Source organism: Delphinapterus leucas, chromosome 5 (genome assembly GCF_059928025.1).
Source record: "Delphinapterus leucas isolate spDelLeu-1000000601 "Yukka" chromosome 5, BTC_Dleu_Yukka2, whole genome shotgun sequence".
Lineage (NCBI taxonomy): Eukaryota > Metazoa > Chordata > Mammalia > Artiodactyla > Monodontidae > Delphinapterus > Delphinapterus leucas.
In genome coordinates this window covers 130,151,968-130,172,812 of record NC_143133.1, presented here as the reverse complement: position 1 = coordinate 130,172,812, position 20,845 = coordinate 130,151,968, and the positions used below count along the sequence as shown (strand labels likewise).

The 20,845-nt window shown below is 40.6% G+C and overlaps 1 protein-coding gene across 5 annotated transcripts in view; it reads right to left on the bottom strand.

The window, feature by feature from the left end:
- SPARCL1 (SPARC like 1) overlaps positions 1-20,845 on the bottom strand; it is a 54,063-nt gene that overhangs the window by 23,813 nt on the left and 9,405 nt on the right. For 4 of the 5 annotated variants that reach the window (XR_016393412.1, XR_016393413.1, XM_089912487.1 and 1 more), the window contains exon 2: positions 1,282-1,345. Coding sequence is in view for 2 of the 5 variants with exons in the window: in XM_089912487.1 (XP_089768613.1) it covers positions 1,282-1,335 (54 nt within the window). In the remaining 3 variants the exon portion in view is untranslated. Of the gene's footprint in view, positions 1-1,281; positions 1,346-20,845 lie in introns of those variants that run through there. The other variant, XR_016393414.1, reaches the window with a different exon arrangement.

Here is a 20,845-nt window from a genome sequence, read left to right as displayed (position 1 = left end):
AACAAAGACAACTTTCAGGTATTTTGAGGCTGCTGACATGGTCTCAGATGATCTGATTTGTGTGTGGCTGATTTATTGCAGTGTGAATGGTGGGGCTAGTATATCTGGCTGTGAAGAAAAGAAAGTTCTGGTCCTGTCTGCTTTCAGCATGTTTGCTTGGACGTACCCCCAAGTGTGAGTTAGGAGCTGTTTTATGGTTACCATATCATTTCCTATCCCTAACCTGTTGGGTCCTGCTTTCATTATAGACTCAGAATTACTCAGCCAGTATGTATTGATCTTGAAGAAACTGCTGCTGGCAAGTGTGGGTATTTGCTCCAAGATTTCTCATACTAATTTCTTAGATTTTTCATATTAGCCTGGTGAGCTTCCATAGGAGAATTTATTTCTTCCTGTTCTCTTTGGTATTTGGGCATATTCCCTGGCTAATAGACAGTTAGTCAACACTTTCAGCTGCGTACTCGTATGTTGTAGAACCTGCTGGCTCTTAAAGAAATATATTTTTTGTCGACCTTTTTTCTGTTGTGTCTCGCGGCTTGCGGCATTTTAGTTCCCCAACCAGGGATCGAACCCGGGCCCCCTGCAGTGGAAGCATGGATTCCTAACCACTGGACCACCAGGGAATTCCCAAGAAATATATTTTTTTTAAGTACCTTATTTCATTTTTACTAGTCATTCATTCCTTGCTTGGGAAAAAAAATAATTTGATTAAAATAAAAATGAATTTATCTACAAAACAGAAATAAAGTTACAGATGTAGAAAACAAACTTATGGTTACCGGGGGTAAGGTGGGGAAGGGATAAATTGGGAGATTGGGACTGACATATACACACTACTATATATAAAATAGATAACTAATAAGGACCTACTGTACAGCACAGGGAACTCTACTCAGTACTCTGTAATGACCTATATGGGAAAAGAATCTGAAAAAGAGTGGACATGTGTATATGTATAACTGAATCACTTTGCTGTACACCTGAAACTAGCACAACATTGTAAGTCAACTATATGCCAATAAACATTAAAAAAATTAAAAAAGAGAACTTCAAAGCATTCTATAAGAACATTTTATTTATTTATTTATTTAGGGAGGGTGGTCCCTGATTTATTTCTTAAAAATTTAGGGCTAATATAAAATCAAAAGCACCTCATAGGTGATATGATTAACATGCTACTAAGTAAATAGCGCAAGCTGAAGAACATTTTCTTTTAAATGGAGGATTTCTAAATTGAATGTCAGGAAGGAGAGATGTAACAATAGAGGAAAGGATATTTACCGGGATTGCAACTGCAGTTTCCAAAATGAATAGGAAAAAAATCACAGACTTCATTTTTCTAGACCTGTAAACCAAGAAGATAATTAGCAGTAGTGGGTAAAATTTCCTTGTAAAAGATTAAAAGATACTCTGCTTAGCAAATATTGAGCTTGATTCTGTCCTTTGTATTTAAAGGCAATTGTTGTCCTTGTGGACTAACATGTCTGAAAAGACCGATTAATGACAGTTTTTACCCAATCATGTCCCTCTGAGAATGACTCCTTGATTTTTTGGCCCAGCTGTGTTTGGCAGAACCTGTCTTTGTTTTGTTTTGTTTCTATTAATTTATTTCTTTTATTTTTGGCTGCGTTGGGCCTTCATTGCTGTGCACGGGCTTTCTCTAGTTGCAGCGAGCGGGGGCTACTCTTTGTTGCGGTGCACGGGCTTCTCATTGCGGTGGCTTCTCTTGTTGCGGAGCACAGGCTCTAGCGCGCAGGCTTCTGTAGTTGTGGCACGCAGGCTCAGTAGTTGTGGCACACGGGCTTAGCTTCTCCGCGGCACGTGGGATCTTCCTGGACCAGGGATAGAACCCGTGTCCCCTGCGTTGGCAGGCAGATTTTTAACCACTGCGCCACCAGGGAAGCCCACCTAGCTTTGTTGATGACTGTGCTTTCTTGGATAAAGGCTTTATGCAGATCTTGGTTCTGAAGATTTGTGAGTGTTCACAGTGAATGCAAAAGTCACAAAGTGAAGTAATATAGTGGGTCAGGTTTGGATTAAACAAACTGCTTCTTTGGTGTTGGAGAAACTCATACATTCAATAGAGATTTTTAGAAATGAGACGCTGCACTGCCCTAGAGGGGCCATCCATGTTCACTAACTTAGAGGTCGCACGTTGGGAATCTGTGAGCTGGTGGTGGCTTGCAGATGGGTTGGGTTTGGCAGGCACTGTGTGTTTTAAACTAGCATTCTAAAATCTGGAGCTTTCATGTGAAAGTTCAGATTTGTAGTTTCTTTTGAACCGTTGGGCCTCTTAGCACCAATGTGTCCTTATGGCAACGCTGGCTGGATCTGAGTTGAGACTATCACCTGTAAGTGATGCTGGCAGTTGTACCTGGTCTGTCTCATTTTTGTTATTTGCCATGCATTTGAGTTTAATTAGTTCCAAATGAACTTACTTAATTTAGAGATGAAACAAGTGAGGCTCAGGGAGGCTAAGTAAATTGGCCTCCACATGAACTCTTGAAAGAGTGGGCTGTCTACATTTTCTTGCAGAGTATCCCTAAGCCTGGTAGTCTGAACTCTGACTGGGATTAGGGGTACACTTTTTATTCTTTAATAGAGATTCTCTGGATCTCCCAGAACTGGAATATGACTTTTCAAATGATTTTTTAGAGTCATAGCTTTATATATAAATACATGCATAGAGCTTTAAATATTACTTTGATGTTTATAAAGAAAGTGAGGAATTTCTTCTGCTAGTTACTCAATATTTTAAAATAAATGCTTAAGTGGGTATTTAAAACTATCTTAATATTTAACATTATTCAACTAATTTAATACTGTAACAGCTCTCACTTCACACACACACAGCACACGCATGCACACATGCACACACACATGCACACAGTACTCTTCTTCTCCTTCTTCCCCTCCCCCTCTTCCTAAAATAATTGTATCACAATTCTTATTTAAATCATTATTTGACATTATGACAAGGTAAATATTCTTCATAGCTGAGCCAAGTAGCAGTTTCTTGTGTTGAATAATACTTACGTTTCTTTTCTTGAACAATATTTTGTTTTTGTCTGGACCTAGAAATTGTCTCCCTTTTCAAAGTACCTTCCCGTGTACCCATCACTTATTCTCCCCAGATTTTCCAAGGTAGGTGAGGCTATTAAAGTGAATCATAATCTAGAATTTAACGTCCATTCACTCTTTTCACCAGTATTTATTAGGTTTATGGAACTCTAGTCATTTATATTTTAGATCAGCGTATTATTCCTAGTCTACTGTTTTGGAAAACCGTTAATATAGTATAGTTTCAGGCAGGGTCTCTTTACCTTGGCACTATTAACATCTTGGGCTGCATAATTTTCAGTTGTGAGGGCCGTCCTGGGCATCGTAGGATGTTTAGCAGCATCCCTAACTTCTACCCATTGTATGTCAGTAGCAAGTCCCTCAATCCCCACCAGTTATGACAACCAAAAATGTCTTTAGACATGGCCAAGTGACCCTGGAGGGCAAATTCACCTGAGTTAGACTTACTGTCTTAGTAGAAGGAACGTGGTGCTTTGGGATTAGAAACACATGTATTTGAACTTGAACCCACACTTGCCATCCATGTAATCTTTGGAAAATTACTTAACCCTCTGAACCTCAGATTCCCCACCTGAAAATGGGGATCACGTCTGTGATGGTTAATTCTATGCGACAACTTGACTGGCCTGTGGGATGCCCAGGTATCTGGTTAAACATTATTTCTAGATGTGTCTGTGAAGGTGTTTCCAGAAGAGATTAGCATTTGAATCAGTAGACTGCATAAAGCTGATTGCCCTTCCAGTGTGGGTGGGCTTCATCAGATCTGTCGAGGGCCAACAAAAAGTTGGAATAAGGGAGAATTTGCTCTCTCAGCCTCCCTGTTTGAGCGAGAACGTCGGTCTTCTCCTGCCCTTGGTCTGGAACACGTACCGTCAGTTCCTGGTGCTCAGGCCTTCAGACTAGAACTGCACAGTTACATGAGATCATCGTGCTTACCGGGCCTCCGGCTAGCAGAAGCCAAATCATGGGACCTTATCAGTGTATATAGTTGAATGAGCCAATTTCTTATAATCAATCTCTCTCTATATATAAACACAAACATAAACACATATCTATTCCCTGCCACCCTGGAGAACCCTAACACAACATCTAATTCAGTTTTGTGAAGATTAGAAGAAATAGTATTTGTAAAAACGCCTGATACCTAGGAGATGGTCAATACATCTTTCTTCTTTCTTTTTTCATTTTCCATAAAAGTCAAATTGCGATCCTTAGATAAACAACTTAGAGCCTCAGAAAATAATAGAATTTAATTTTTGCTGTGAGGTCAGAATAATTTTCCAGTGGATGTTTAGTCTCTTTTGCCCACACATTTACCAAAGCTCCCTTTAACCCGAGGAGTCTTTCCTACATTCATCACAAATAACAATGGAATTAGGCTAAGGCACCGTTAGCACATTCCTTATAAATGGTAGCGACATAAAGAGGAAGCAAAAATCAGCAAAAACATTGTGGGTTTTAAAACTAATTTCCTTCTGATTTTAGTTTTTATAGCACTATGTATAGCTAATTAAACTTGAGAAAATATTTCCCTTTGATTTGATCATAGGATCTCACAAATTCCCTTCACTTTCTTAAATCTAATGCAGCTGAATGAGTCAAAAAGAAACATGTGCCCAGTTGGCCAGAGCTTGCGTCACTCATCTACTCTCTTATTCATTTATTGAGCACTTACTAGACACTGCCTAAGCACAGGGCCACATGGTTCCTGTCTGAAGAGTTACAAACGAGGAAGTCAAGTAAATCAGTGATTTAGTATTCTGTGATGAGTATGTACATAATGCTGTGGAAATACAGATAAGAAGCATTTACAGTTAGGTAGTTAATATTGCTAACATTTACTGAGTCCTAAGGGCTTAAGTTATAGGCACTGTTCTGAGGGTTTTGCACATAGTAACTCTTTGAATCTTCCCAACAATTCTACAAGGTAACACTTTATTTTCATCATTTTATTAGTAAGGAAACTAAGGTTAGGTAACGTGTTCAAGGTTACTCAGTTAAGTGGCAGAACCGACATTAGAGACCTAGCTGTTTGGTTTTATGTCCATGTTCTAATCAGTACTCTATACTGCCACTGTATAGAAAAGACTTTCAGAGGAGGGAGTTCTTGACCTGAGATCTGAAAAACCACTCAGTACTAGTTAGCTGTGTGAAAGATGGGAGGGCAATCTAGAGGGTGGAAGCAGCATGGGGGAAGGTCCAGAGTCATGAGACAGCATATGTTTGAGTTGCTAGGGTGTTAGTGGGTGAAGCAGAGGGAGACAAGGCTCAAAACAAGGCAAGTCTCTGTGCATTAAACTAGGAATTTTAAGTTCCAGTTGAAAAGCTATGGGGCTTCAATGACTGTAAGTGAGGGCATGATATAATCAGATCTGAGTGTTAGAAAGGGTCCTTGGGACAGCGATGTGGGGGACAGATGAGCAGAAAGACTTACTAGGAGGAAATTGCAATATCAAGATGACAGGTGGTCAGAGCCTTAAATTTTGCCTCTGGTCTTGAGAACGGGAAAGAGAGGGATAGATCCAGCTTGTACTGGCTCATGAGAGCCAGTTGTTAAATTTCCAGGAATTTGGTGAGCTGGCTATTAAACAAAGCCATCACTGAAAATTAAAGTATGTACACTTACAATTTAGTTATATTAAAAACAAAAGAAATAAATACTCAGAACTCATCATTTTATACTTATTTTACTACTTTTACTGCTACTACTCTCTTGAAGTTATTTATGCCTGTTGTATCTGTAGGTGGAAATACTATATAATGTGTGGTAATGCACTTCTCTTCCCAATTCTATTCAGTGATGTCACATTAGTAGCTTGAAATCAACCATGGTGGGAAGATTACACCATGGAAATCATCAAATGCTACTCATCCCCCATCGCCTGCAAAAGCTGGTAGCTAAGCATTTGCCAGTATACCACTGGATAGTTATGAGAAATATTTAAAGCCGGAACAGGTAAGACTCAATGTCAAATTGTATACTGTGGGAAGAAGCAAAGGAAGAGTCTTGGGCTATCACATTTCTAATTTGGGCAACTGGGTAAAGGGTGGTGGTAATACAAATATAAAGGATTATAAGAGTTTTAGAAGAAAGATGATGATTCGTTTTGGACTTGTTGGATTTGAGTAGAGATATACTTAAATGAATGGGTCTGGAGGTAAGCATAGAGTTTGGGGCTAAAGGTATAGTTTGAGTGTTTTTCGCATGAAAAGCTATACAGTGAGTAGAACAGAGGGCAGGAGCCAGAACCCTGGTGAGTGAAGACCATTAGGTGCCATTAGAGGATGGGAAGAACTACACACACAGAGGATGAGAGAAAGGAGAGTCGCATAAGAAAAAGAAAACATTAAATGTTACAGAGAGGTCAAAGTAAACAAGTCTAGAGATTCTCCACTGCACTTGGAAATGCAGAGGTTACTGGAGAGTTGAGGGAGTGTATTTTTGGTGCAACAGTGTTGGTAGAGGCCAGTCTCCAGTGACTGGGGAGTAGATAGACAGTAATGGAGTGAAGACAGTGAGTGTAGACCACTCATAAGATGGTTGGCCATGAAAGGAAAGAGAGTAAGATGGAGATGGTAGCTAAAGGGGAAATGCAGTCACAGGAAACTTTTACTTGTATTCAGATGTGGTCCTCCAAGTCTCTTCTATGCTGAGGGGGAGACATAAGTAATGAATGAGAAGATAGATGGGAAGAGAGGAGACGTGGTAAACATCATGGCCTCCAGGGACCTGCACCTCCTGGGTTTCATACCCTGTGACTTTGTCCTTGGCCTTGTGACTCGTTCTGGCCAAAGGGACATTAGCAAGTAGGATGCCAGCAGAGGCCCGGGAAGCACTTGCAAAGTGGGATTTGTCCTCCTGTGGAAGCCATCTGCCATGCTATAAAAATGCTCGGACTAGAGGCTGGTCCAGACCACTGAATGATAAGCAGCCACATGAAGAGAACCCTGGAGGATGAGAAACCACAAGGGATGGTTCAGCCCCAGTTAAGCTCCCAGCTGGTTGGAGCCTCATGAGTGACTCCAGACAAAGTCAACAGAAGAATGACCCAGTTGAACTCAGTACAGATTGCAGAATCATGTGCAAATAGGGGGACTGGTTTTAAGCCATTTAATTTGGGGCTGGATCGTTATGCAGTAATAGATAACTGAAATGGGGGAAAACAAAGAAGTTGCCTGAGTCATTGGTGAGGCAATATTGCACAGTGATTAAAGACATAGGCCCTGAAATGGGACTTCCTAGGCCCTAATACTTAATTTGCATAATCTTGGGTAAATTATTCAGCTTTTAGGAACCTCAGTTCTTTATCTGTAAAATGATAATGGACATTAAGTGAGGCAATAGACTCTCAGTAAGCCCTTGATAAATATTTACTGGTCTCATATAAGCACAGGTGGAAGGTTTAACTTTGAAGAGAAGGAGACTCTTTGTTCTTCCAGACAAAAGGGAGGAAAAACTGTAAGGATACGTTGAGGTGAGGCCCCAGAAATATCAGTCATTAAGTTGGACTTAGTTACACCTTCCTCACATTTATGTAGCATTTCACAGTGTATAAAAGATTTTCTTGTATACTGTTTCATTTTATCCAACAAGAAAAGGAGGGTAGGTAATATTTAGCTATAAAGAAACAGAAGCTTGAAGAATATAAATTATTTGGCTAAATGTGCAAGACTTAAGAGGTGAGCAAGGACTAGAATGCTGCACTGTGGACTCAGAATCCAGGGTTCTCACATGGTCTCGCAGAACAGGCTGCAAACTAGAAATGAGAAGCCTGGCTTTGGGCCCTAGTACTGCCAAGTCCTAAATGCTACTTTGAGAAAATTACTTAATCTCTCCAAACTTCATCTATAGAATGGGAATAACAATTCCAATGTCAAAGGGAGCCATTGAAGTGGGGAAGCTCTTTGCAGACTCTGAAATAACATACACGTGTAAGTGATTATTATTTCCGTTGCTCTGCCTGGTGGCTGTCATCAGTATTATCATTATAGCCATTTGTGTCTTATATTTAATGTGGTATAAGGGAAATGAATCTTTAGTGTTCCTTACTTTTTCTCCTCCCTCTTTTCATGTCTTCTTCCCCTTGGTGATATCAAGCTACCCAGGAGTCCTAGTTACAAAATATTTTCACATTTAGTTCACTCAATGAAACAAACTCACATGTCCTATATTCCACATATTTAAATTCTAGTTTTCTACATGCAATGAATCCATAGGTAGAAGATAAGAAAATGTCTAAGTTAATGTCTTTCTAGTCCGGGTAAGAGGTATCTTCACATTGGCCTTAACCAAAAGGAGCTATAGAGCTATAGAATGCTAATATTCTCGGCATAGCTGTGGAGAAGACATGAAGGCAAGTTAAGTATAGGGTTTGTCATATGAGCTTAGGTGGCCAGTTGTGCAGGATTTGGGGGAGTCAACCCCAACTTTCGCTGCATGGTCTGTGATTATTTACTGTGTCCCAGGTTGGAACTATTTTTTAGGGGTCTCATGTTTATTTCCATCCTGAAATCAAAAAAATTTAAAGACAGAATATGGTTATGTCATTTAGAATGATCCAAGTCAGGGGGACCTTCAAGATGCTGGAGGAGTAAGACATGGAGATCACCTTCCTCCCAACAAATACATCAGAAATACATCTACATGTGGAACAACTCCTATAGAACACCTACTGAATGCTGGCAGAAGACCTCAGACTTCCCCAAAGGCAAGAAACTCCCCACATACCTGGGTAGGGCAAAAGAAAAAAGAAAAAACAGAGATAAAAGAATAGGGACAGGACCTGCACCAGTGGGAGGGAGCTGTGAAGGAGGAACAGTTTCCACACACCAGGAAGCCCTTTCAATGGCGGAGACAGGGGCTGGGCAGGGGGAATCTTCGGAGCCATGGAGGAGAGCACAGCCACAGGGGTGCGGAGGGCAAAACGGAGAGATTCCTGCATAGAGCATCGGTGCCAACCAGCACTCACCAGCCCGAGAGGCTTGTCTGCTCACCCGCCAGGGTGGGCGGGGGCTGGGAGCTGAGGCTTGGGCTTCGGTCGGATCCCAGGGAGAGGACTCTGGTTGGCTGCGTGAACACAGCCTGCAGGGGGTTAGTGCGCCACGGCTAGCCGGGCGGGAGTCCGGGAAAAAGTCTGGACATGCCTAAGATGCAAGAGACCATTGTTTCGGGGTGCACGAGGAGATGGGATTCCTTCCCTGTGTGCTCACAGAGGCAGAGCACAGCCTAAACGAGCTCCAGAGATGGGCGCGAGCCACGGCTATGAGCTCAGACACCAGAGAGGGGCATGAAACGCTAAGGCTGTGGCTGCACGCACCAAGAATCCTGTGTGCAAGCAGAAGTCACTGTCCACACCTCCCCTCCCGGGAGCCTGTGCAGCCTGCCACTGCCAGGGTCCCGTGATCCAGGGACAACTTCCCCGGGAGAACGCACGGCGCGCCTCAGGCTGGTGCAACGTCATGCTGGCCTCTGCACCTGCAGGCTCGCCCCGCACTCCGCGCCCCTCCTTCCCCCCGGCCTGAGTGAGCCAGAGCCCCCTAATCAGCCGCTCCTTTAACCACATAGTGTCTGGGCGGGAACAGAAGCCTGAGGGCGACCTAGATGCAGAGGCGGGGCCAAATCCAAAGCTGAAGCCCGGGAGCTGTGCGAACAAAGAAGAGAAAGGGAAATCTCTCCCAGCAGCCTCAGAAGCAGCGGATTAAATCTCCACAATCAACTTGGTGTACCCTGCATCTGTGGAAAACATGAATAGACTTTAAAATAAAGACTATTACAAGAGACAAAGAAGGACACTACATAATGATCAAGGGATCGATCCAAGAAGAAGATATAACAATTGTAAATATTTATGCACCCACCAGAGCAGCACCTCAATACATAAGGCAAATGCTAACAGCCATAAAAGGGGAAATCAACAGTAACACAATCATAGTAGGGGACTTTAGCACCCCACTTTCACCAATGGACAGATCAAGCAAAATGAAAATAAATAAGGAAACACAAACTTTAAATGATACATTAAACAAGATGGATGTAACTGATATTTATAGGACATTCCATCCAAGAACAACTGGATACACTCTTTTCTCAAGTGCTCATTGAACATTCTCCAGGATAGATCATATCTTGGGTCACAAATCAAGCCATGGTAAATTTAAGGAAATTGAAATCATATCAGGTATCTTTTCCAACCACAGCACTATGAGACTAGATATCAATTACAAGAAAAAAACTATAAAAAATACAAACACATGGAGGCTAAAAAATACCTTACAAATAAACAAGAGATCACTGAAGAAATCAAAGAGGAAATCCAAAAAAACCTAGAAACAAATGACAATGATAACATGATGACCCAAAACTTACGGGATGCAGCAAAAGAAGTTCTAAGAGGGAAGTTTATAGCAATAAAATCCTACCTCAAGAAACAAGAAAAATCTCAAATAAACAATCTAACCTTACACCTAAGGCAATCAGAGAAAGGAGAACAAAAAAACCCCAAAGTTAGCAGAAGGAAAGAAATCATAAAGATCAGATCAGAAATAAATGAAAAAGAAATGAAGGAAATGATAGGAAAATCAATAAAACTAAAAGCTGGTTCTTTGAGAAGATAAAAAAAAATTGATAAACCATTAGCCAGACTCATCAAGAAAAAAAGGGAGAAGACTCAAATAAAAAGAATTAGAAGATACCCCAAACTAGACAAGGACGTCACAAAGAAAGAAAACTACAGGCCAATATCACTGATGAATATAGATGCAAAAATCCTCAACAAAATACTAGCAAACAGAATCCAACAGCACATTAAAAGAATCATACAGCATGATCAAGTGGGGTTTATCCCAGGAATGCAAGGATTCTTCAATATACGCAAATCAATCAACGTGATACACATATTAACAAATTGAAGGAGAAAAAACATATGATCATCTCAACAGATGCAGAGAAACCTTTCGACAAAATTCAACACCCATTTATGATAAAAACTCTCCAGAAAGTAGGCATAGAGGGAACTTACCTCAACATAATAAAGGCCATATATGACAAACCCACAGCCAACATCGTTCTCAATGGTGAAAAACTGAAACCATTTCCTCTAAAATCAGGAACAAGACAAGGATGCCCAGGCTCACCACTCTTATTCAACGTAGTTTGAGAAGTTTTAGCCACAGCAATTAGAGAAGAAAAAGAAATAAAAGGAATCCAAATCAGAAAAGAAGAAGTAAAGTTGTCACTCTTTGACAATGACATGATACTATACACAGAGAATCCTAAAGATGCTACCAGAAAACTACTAGAGCTAATCAATGAATTTGGTAAAGTTGCAGGATCCAAAATTAATGCACAGAAATCTCTTGCATTCCTATACACTAATGATGAAAAATCTGAAAGAGAAATTAAGGGAACACTCCCATTTACCATTGCAACAAAAAGAATCAAATACCTATGAATAAACCTAACTAAAGAGACAGAAGACTTGTATGCAGAAAACTAAAAGACTGATGAAAGAAGTTAAGGATGATACAAACAGACGGAGAGATATACCATACTCTTGGATTGGAAGAATCAACATTGTGAAAATGACTATACTACCCAAAGCAATCTACAGATTTAGTGCAGTCCCTATCAAACTACCAATGGCATTTTTCACAGAACTAGAACAAAAAATTTCACAATTTGTATGGAAATGCAAAAGACCCCAAATAGCCAAAGCAATCTTGAGAAAGAAAAATGGAGCTGGAGGAATCAGGCTCCCTGACTTCAGACTATACTGCAAAGCTACAGTAATCAAGACATTACGGTACTGGCACAAAAACAGAAAGATAGATCAATGGAACAGGATAGAAAGCCCAGAGATAAACCCACGCACATATGGTCACCTTATTTTTGATAAAGGAGGCAAGAGTATACAATGGAGAAAAGACAGCCTCTTCAATAAGTGGTGCTGGGAAAACTGGACAGCTACATGTAGAAGAATGAAATTAGAACACTCCCTAACACCATACACAAAAATAAACTCAAAATGGATTAAAGACCTAAATGTAAGGCCAGACACTATAAAACTCTAGAGGAAAACATAGGAAGAACACTCTTTGAAATAAATTACAGCAAGGTCCTTTTTGACCCACCTCCTAGAGAAATGGAAATAAAAAGAAACAGATGGGACCTAATGAAATTTAAAAGCTCTTGCACGGCAAAGGAAACTATAAGCAAGACCAAAAGACAACCCTCAGAATGGGAGAAAATATTTGCAAATGAAGCAACGGACTCCAAAATATACAAGCAGCTCATGCAGCTCAATATCAAAAAAACAGACAACCCAATCCAAAAATGGCCAGAAGACCTAAATAGACATTTCCTGAAAGACGATATACAGATTGCCAACAAACACATGAAAGGATGCTCAACATCACTAATCATTAGAGAAATGCAAATCAAAAGTACAATGAGGTATCACCTCACACCAGAATGGCCATCATCAAAATATCTACAAACAATAAAAGCTGGAGAGGGTGTGGAGAAAAGGGAATCCTCTTGCACTGTTGGTAGGAATGTAAATTGATACAGCCACTATGGAGAACAGTATGGAGGTTCCTTAAATAACTAAAAATAGGACTACCATAACGACCCAGCAATCCCACTACTGGGCATATATCCTGAGAAAACCATAATTCAAAAAGAGACATGTACACAATGTTCATTGCAGCACTATTTACAATAGCCAGGACATGGAAGCAACCTAGGTGTCCATCGACAGATGAATGGATGAAGAGGATGTGGCACATATATGCAATGGAATATTACTTAGTCTTAAAGAGAAATGAAGTTGAGTTATTTGTATTGAGGTTGGTGGACCTAGAGTCTGTCATACAGAGTGAAGTAAGCCAGAAAGAGAAAAACAAATACTGTATGCTAACACATATATATGGAATCTAAAAAAAAAAAAGATGTTCGATGAACCTTGGGGCAGGACAGGAATAAAGACTCAGACGTAGAGAATGGACTTGAAGACACAGGGAGGCAGAAGGGTAAGCTGGGACGAAGTGAGATAGTAGCATTGACATATATATACAATACCAAATATAAAATAGATAGCTATTGGGAAGCAGCTACATAGCACAGGGAGATCAGCTCCGTGCTTTGTGACCACCTAGAAAGGTGGGATAGGGAGGGTGGGAGGGAGATGCAAGAGGGAGGAGATATGGGGATATATGTATACATATAGCTGATTCACTTTGTTATACAGCAGAAAGTAACACTGTAAAGCAATTATACTCCAATAAAGATGTTAAAACAAGCAAACAAACAAAAATGCAGAATGATCCAAGTAGGAAACCACTTCAAGTTTTAATTGTAAAGCAGATGCCTATGTTGTAGTTTTAAAGATAGGACCTTGTGGAACAATCCAGTATCTATTTAGAATGTAGAAGACCTTGAGTTCTTCTGCTATGTTCCAATTTGTCCTGCAGACGAGTCACTGAGCATTTTTATCTCACTGAGCTCATTGTATTTGTCACACACTGATCAAAAATAATTTCACAGCCTTTAGCTTCTTATTTTAAGAACCGAACAAATGCGCTGATTTGTATGAATAAGACAGAGTGGAGAACTTTTCTGGGAAACAAGAGACTTTTGAAAACAACTGTCAAACTGAAGACTACAGGAGTCTTAATTAGCTGATGCTTGCAAAATACTTCGAAAATGAAACCCATGGTGTTCTTGCTAAGTGTGATGAATACCATTTATTCTTGGATAAGTAAAACGTCATATATTTTGAGACATTTGAATTTGCATGCGCTCTCTACAAGATGCAGATTTTTATTTTTGCAGAAAGAGCAAGTGAAACTCTATATGAAAAATGCAGAAGTGAGACACATTTTTGAATAGAGTTATTATTCTTGAAGATGTAAATATGCAGTGATGATGTGAAATTAGATGAATATTATTTTGCCTAAATGTGTGAGCTGATTCAAAGGCAGCAGTATAGCTGAAAGAATACGTGGTATGAAATTGGAAGCTCTAAGTCCAGACTTGAACTACTTTTTACCAGCAGAGAGACTTCAGTCAAGTCACTGGTTTCTTCATCTACAAAACAGGAAAAATAATAGTAGCTTTCCTACTTATCTTCTAGGGTTGTTTTGAGACTCAAATGTGATCAGATAGTCATGTGATAATTTTATTAACTGTCAATAAGAAATGAAAGATATTATTTCTTTGAAACATTGATAAGGCAAAAAATGGCTTAATAACCCTAATAAGTAATAATCCACAGAAACTCTAATTCATCCTTTTACTTACAGTTCTTAAGTTATTTTTTTCTTACCTTTGTCCCATTGTTTCTTTCCATGGGTCTAGAGAGGTTAAAGATGAGAGATGGTGGGGAAATTCAAGGAGAGCATTTTCCTTCTCTTAGGAACAAAGTGTCTCATTATCAAACTTTTAGGAGAACCTCATCTGGAATTTTAAAAGATGACTGCTAGACTCCATTTTTTAGGTATGGCCTTTCTAGGGAAGCCCAGGATTTAGAATTTCAAATGCCTGCAGTTCTTCTACTCGCTGGCCCATATACCATCAAAACGATTATCCAGATGAAATGTTTGACATGGCAGAAATAGGTCTTCCATTAAGAACTAAACACCCACAAATGTCAATTCTCTTCTAACTCATGCGAATAGTTGTCTTGACACAGTTTCTAACATTTTTCATTTAATATGTATAAACAGTATGGTAAAGTAAAGATGCCTATCAATTCTTTGCTGTTCCTCCCATTGAGAGGTGAAGTTGAATTCTCCTCCCCTTGAATCCGGACTGGCCTTAGTGACTTATCTGACCGAACAATTGAGGCGGAATTGATGTTCTGGGACTTTGGAGGTTAGCTCATAAGAGGCCTTGGACTTTTGACCTTAATCTCTCGGAGTACTTGTTTTGGGAGTTCCAAGCCAGTTTGTAAGAGACTGTCACACCACAGAAGACACTGTTCATGGTCCCTGCTGATCCCAGCTATCCATGTGTCCTTGCAAAGGCACAGTGTATGTGAGTGGAGCCACCTTGGACCCTCCAGAGTGGCTCACCTGCCAGCTCAGTACCTCTGAGTGACCTGCCCAAACGCCTAACGCACAAAATCTTGAGAAATTATGTAATAATTGTTGTTTAAAGTCACAATTTGTAAGCAGCAATGAAGAATTGGACTGAACATTGAATGTCTTGAGTGAAATATTCATTAGAATTGCTTATGTTCATCAAAGTATTATTTTATTGAAAAAGTAGGTTCTTATCATTGACTGTTTAACATAGTAGCTAATGCAATGGCTTATATTTTTTGAGATTTTACTATGTGCCAGGTACTATGGTAAGTACATCACCCATGCATCACCCATGTATTCCCACCTGTCACCTCACCTCCACTTCATAGAGTATCCATCCATCCAATGAGAGCCTGCTGCACATCCCCCTGTGCCACTGTGCCCAGTCTTGAGTGAGGAGCATGGAAGCCAAAGGAATTTCCAAAGGGGTGGCCTTGACATTCTCAAAGATCTCTCTCTTTCTAGCTCAGGAGAAATTAGTATGTTCTGCCTGTTCTATAATGTGTAATTGAGGGATCCCTTTAACTATATTTAGAGGATCCCCACAGGCTTATCTTAGGCAAGACTGTGCGATAGCCTTGTTCCCACACCTCTTCATCATTCCTTTCAGAGTTCCTCATCTTACTGTGTCATCCACCACTCACTTATCTCACTGGGTCTCATTTCACAGCTTCATTCGGGATGGCCCCCTGGAGGCAGAGCTCTGCCTCTCTCCTGAGGCATTTGCCGGTCCTTCAGAAAGTCGCCACCTCTCCCTGCCCTGGGGTGTAGGGGAGGGATGACTTTGGCCACATTTAATTGTCTTTGCTCAAATCATACTCTGATATCTGTCCTTTAAGTTCTTCTTTCTCTGTGAATGCTGGGCTTTCTCATATTTACAACTATTTATTCCTCCCTGCTTTTTTGCATATTCTTTGGGGTATAGACTTTTGAGTATGGCCAGAGGTGGATGTGCCACAAAGCTAAGAAGCTTAAGTTTCAGGGCTCCTCTCTTTTACAGGCTCCTTACAAATCCCTAGGCCTCATTTTGATCTTTTAATTTTTTTCACTTTTTTGAATTTGTCAAGTTTTATTTGTGGCCAAGTACATGTTATATATACATATATATATATCATATATATATATATATATGATATAGAAATATACATGATATTGGAATATATATAAATATACAAATGTTTTATTGACATAAGGTAAAAAAACATGTTCTGTATTTGTATGTTTCGAAGTTCTATACACATCTATTAAATTGAGCTGGTTGATTTTAATACTCAGATCCTCTATGTCCCAGCTAAATTTTTATCTTCTAGATCTGTCAGATTTTGAAAGATTTATATTGGAATCTGTTACTGTAATTATGCATGCATTTTAAAAATATTTATTTATTTTTGGCTGCGTTGGGTCTTCATTGCTGCGCACGGGATTTCTCTAGTTGCAGAGAGCGGGGGCTACTCTTCGTTGTGGTGCACAGGCTTCTTATTGCGATGGCTTCTCTTGTTGTGGAGCACGGGCTCTAGGCACACGGGCTTCAGTAGTTTTGGCTCACGGGCTCAGTAGCTGTGGCTCATGGGCTCTAGAGCACAGGCTCAGTAGCTGTGGTGCACGGGCTTATTTGCTTTGCGGCATGTGGGATCTTCCCGGACCAGGGCTTGAACCCATGTCCCCTGCATTAGCAGGCGGATTCTTAACCACTGTGCCACCAGGGAAGCCCATGCATGCATGTTTTAAAATGAGGTTCTTCTTTTATTTTTATGTTTTTATTTTTTTTAAAAAAGGAGTCCCAGGACTTCCCTGATGGTTCAGTGGCTAAGACTCCACGCTCCCAATGCAGGGGGCCTGGGTTCGATCCCTGGTCAGGGAACTAGATCCCACATGCATGCCACAACTAGGAGTCTGCATGCCGCAACTAAAGATCCCACATGCTGCCACGAAGATCCCTCATGCCACAACTAAGACCCGATGCAGCCGAAATATCAAGCAATCAATAAATATTTAAAAAGTAAAAAATAAAAATGAAAAAGAAGGTCCCACACATTGTGTAAACCTCTGCTTCACAAGTGATGCTCACCTGAATGCCTGTGGCATTTGTCATGTTGCAGGACTTAGTAATATCTGAATGATTTGCTTCACAGTGCTAATAGCATGACAATTCACCTTTGACACCTCCCTAGCCCCTAAAATGATCAGTTACATGAGTCCTATTCTTTTTCTGCATTTAGCTCTTCTCTCTACCCACTAAGTTATTTTATTCTCAACCTTCTTAAAGTTTCTTTTCTCTGAATGCCAGGTTCTTAGCTTTCTCCTCTGACTACCCTTATTTGAATTTCCCTTATTAGTTAAACTCCACCAGCATATAAAACATCTTTGGATTCAATGGAAATTGTCTCTCTTCTTTAGTTAATATAGTAAGTCGGTCGTTAAGTTCAGCTGGTTGGGAGAAGAATTTCAAGTGTTTCAGCTCTGTGAAAGTACCAAGAATTACTGCGGTAATTCTCTTCCGGGATTAAGAAAAACAGCAAATCATACCTAAGAACAGTTCCAAGTAGCCTCATTCTCATGGCGCTGGGACCCGCTGGGGAACAGCGGTGGGTTTTGATGAGTAGTTTTTGTGCAAACCGCTAATGAAAGCGTTCACTTCAAGCAGAAGTGCCTTCAGGATTCATCATGCTTCTCGGGTGCCTTATTGAGAGCCAACACACTGAATAGGGGAAAGACTGCTCGCCCAGTGGTACAACGTTACTCATTACCTGCCTTCTGTGAAAGAAGCAGATACAATAAACCCCAGCGGATTTAGTGGCTGAGGTTTGAGGAGTTCTTTGAAAATAGGGTGAAAACCTAGGCTTATTTATGCCCTCAGAGGGGAAGCCCTGGAAGATTTATTCAAGCACGGAGAAGACACGGCTTCTCTACAGCTGTACATTCTGCCTTTCCCGCATTGGGAAGAGATTATTTTTCTCTGAATATCCAGATATCTTCCATTTGCTCCCCCCAATCCACTCCACACCCACTCTCCTGCCTTCTCCACCCTGAGCTGTCACAGGGCCTGTGTGAACTGTAGCATCAGGTTCTCTTGCACGATGGTTTCTGTTGGGTTCAGCCATGGGGTGCCCTGGCAGGAGAGATTTGAGGGAAGGAGGAGAGTAAAACCAGGGTGTGTATTTTCTCAGTGCCATCTCTGTGACTCTGTCCCTCTCCGGAAGGTCACAGCCCCTCTCAGTGTCCCTGGCTCGTACAATCGTAGCTTTCACTAGTCCATTCCTACAACACCTTGAGACTTCTCTATGCCCTGCCCATTCTTCGGTCAATCGTCCCTTAATTCCACTCTCCTCAAATCCCCAAATTCAGTTTTCCTGCCGGGATATGTCATTTCCTTGCTAGACCTTGACCCACAGTACTTGATCCAAATTTAGGATTCATGGGTTTGAATATAATTCAGACCCCCTGCCAGCAAAGCTGTGCCCTGCTCCCCAGTGATGCCCTGTTTCAAGTCTTTCTATAGTTGCTGTGGGTTTGTATAAAGATTATTTGACGATGAAGACATTTGAGATTCAACAGCGAAGCCTTCTCAGAGCATCCCTTGTCTGACTAAAAGCAGAAACTTCTGAGAAATGAGAACTACCATAAATTCCCTCTTCAGGGTGGCTCTATTCCCAGTAGAGAGAACAAGGGTAAATCTACCAGTTTCCTCTCCAGGGCAGTTTTATCACCTTGAAAAAGACAGAAAAACCACTTATACCTTTATGACAAATATCATAAACTCTCGTATCTCCAGTTTGTTCTAAAAACCCCATTTGTCTTTCCTAAAAAATCCTTTTGTTCTTGCCACAGAAGCTGTTTCTCTCCCTTCCCTTTCTCCTACCAAATTAGGTCAGTAAGCCTTTAACAGTTTAAGGAGCCAGCTACTTTTGTTGGCCTCTCTATGCATATAAATAAATGTTTTTCTCCTATTAATCTGTATTTCGTCCATTTAATTTGCAGGCCCCAATTACTGAATTTAAGAGGGTAGAGGAAAAAGTTTTTCCTCCCTTACATTGCCTTAGCAGGTGCACATATTTCTTTTTAAATGGAGCATAGCATTCCTCACCTTTGGAGAGAATCAAAAGTTACAAGGTATTAACCCGTGACTAGCACTCAATAAACTTGATTTCACCCAGGATTTAAAGGTGTTCTGGAATCGAAGAGTTTTAGAAAGAAATATGGGCATCTAGCTCTGGGAGTGTTTTGTGTTGGAACTTGGCATTTTCACTTTACCCTCCTATTTCTCTTTTCATGTAATTGCTTGAATGTTATGGCACCAGGATTGCTCTGGAGACTTGGGAAGTAAATCAGTCTCTCTGTTCTTTTCCCTTCCATTATAGTCCTTTCCCACACCAAAGGAAACCCAATTCATTAGCTTAATCCGACTGAACATTTTAAACATTGTCCTAAATATACTGGTTTGGGCTTGTTAGTCCCAGAATGTGTAGAAATTTGCCTAATCAAGGGTAGTCTAATTAGGACTTCCCTGGCAGTCCAGTGGTTAGGACTTCACGCTTCCACTGCCGGAGGCACAGGTTCCTTCCCTGGTCAGGGAGCTAAGATCCCCGCATGCTGCATGGTGCAGCCAAAAAAAAAAAAAAAAAGAGAGAGAGAGAGAGGGAGCGAGTAGTCTAATTAGCCACATTAAAACAAAACTGTATTCTGCATGAATAATGCTGCACAAGGGAGTCTGTTGTTAATTCTTTTTGGATAATGACTATTTGGGGTTTCACGGCACTAAAATGTACGTAGCACATCCAGTAACTGGCTGGGCTATGGATGTCTACAGATATTAACCCTGTTAACAAGCTGCTGGGAAGCATGAGGTGAGTCAGCCACCTCCAGCCATGACCACAACCTCAGACCTTACTGTGGCCGCCATCTAAACACAGGATTTAAGAACAATAAAACAACAAAGAACCAAATGTAGAGTAAGCGTGGGCTGGAATTTTTGTGTGCCATCTTTTGGAAAAGAAAAGAAGTTAGTCATATCCAGATCTCAGGCTATAGTAACCTCCAACATTCCTACCCAGAGTATTTTTCAAATTATAAGAAAACATTTATTTGCTTTTGAAATCAATCACTTTAAATTGTTTTCCTATCGCAAGAAGACATCAATCAGTTGTTTTTATCGGTGACCTGGTGCTGTCACTTCCCACCCCTCCCTCCCCCTTGCCTATCCAAGAAGCTACTGAATGCAAGGTCACTGGGAATGCCGAGGTCTATGCCAAAATCTTGAAGCTCCCAGTTTAAAACAAAAGCTTCCAGTAGTTTCCTCTACCTATATTTTAGGAAATTACTGAGAAGTTTTCCTAGAAAGAGCTTCATCTATACCCCGTGTGTGAGGTCCTCAAAGCCTGCTGTTACGTGTGCTGGAATTGGGGAGCAGGGAAGAAAAGGAGAAGGAAAGAAGACCCTTGGGGTTCAGCATTTGTGTTTTGTTTCTTCTGAATTCCAACAGAATGCTGTGTAGATTTAGAGTTAGCTCAAAGTTGCTTGGTCCCCAATAAAAGGTTGGGAAATCCACTGAACAAATGGCTTGAGAGTTAAAAATGATTCCATTGTGCTAAGACAGCATGAAGATCTGACCAATCATGGTGTCTTGAAACCAGCTACAAGTTTTCTTTGACCCATAATCAAGATCAATTCTTCTGACTTTTGT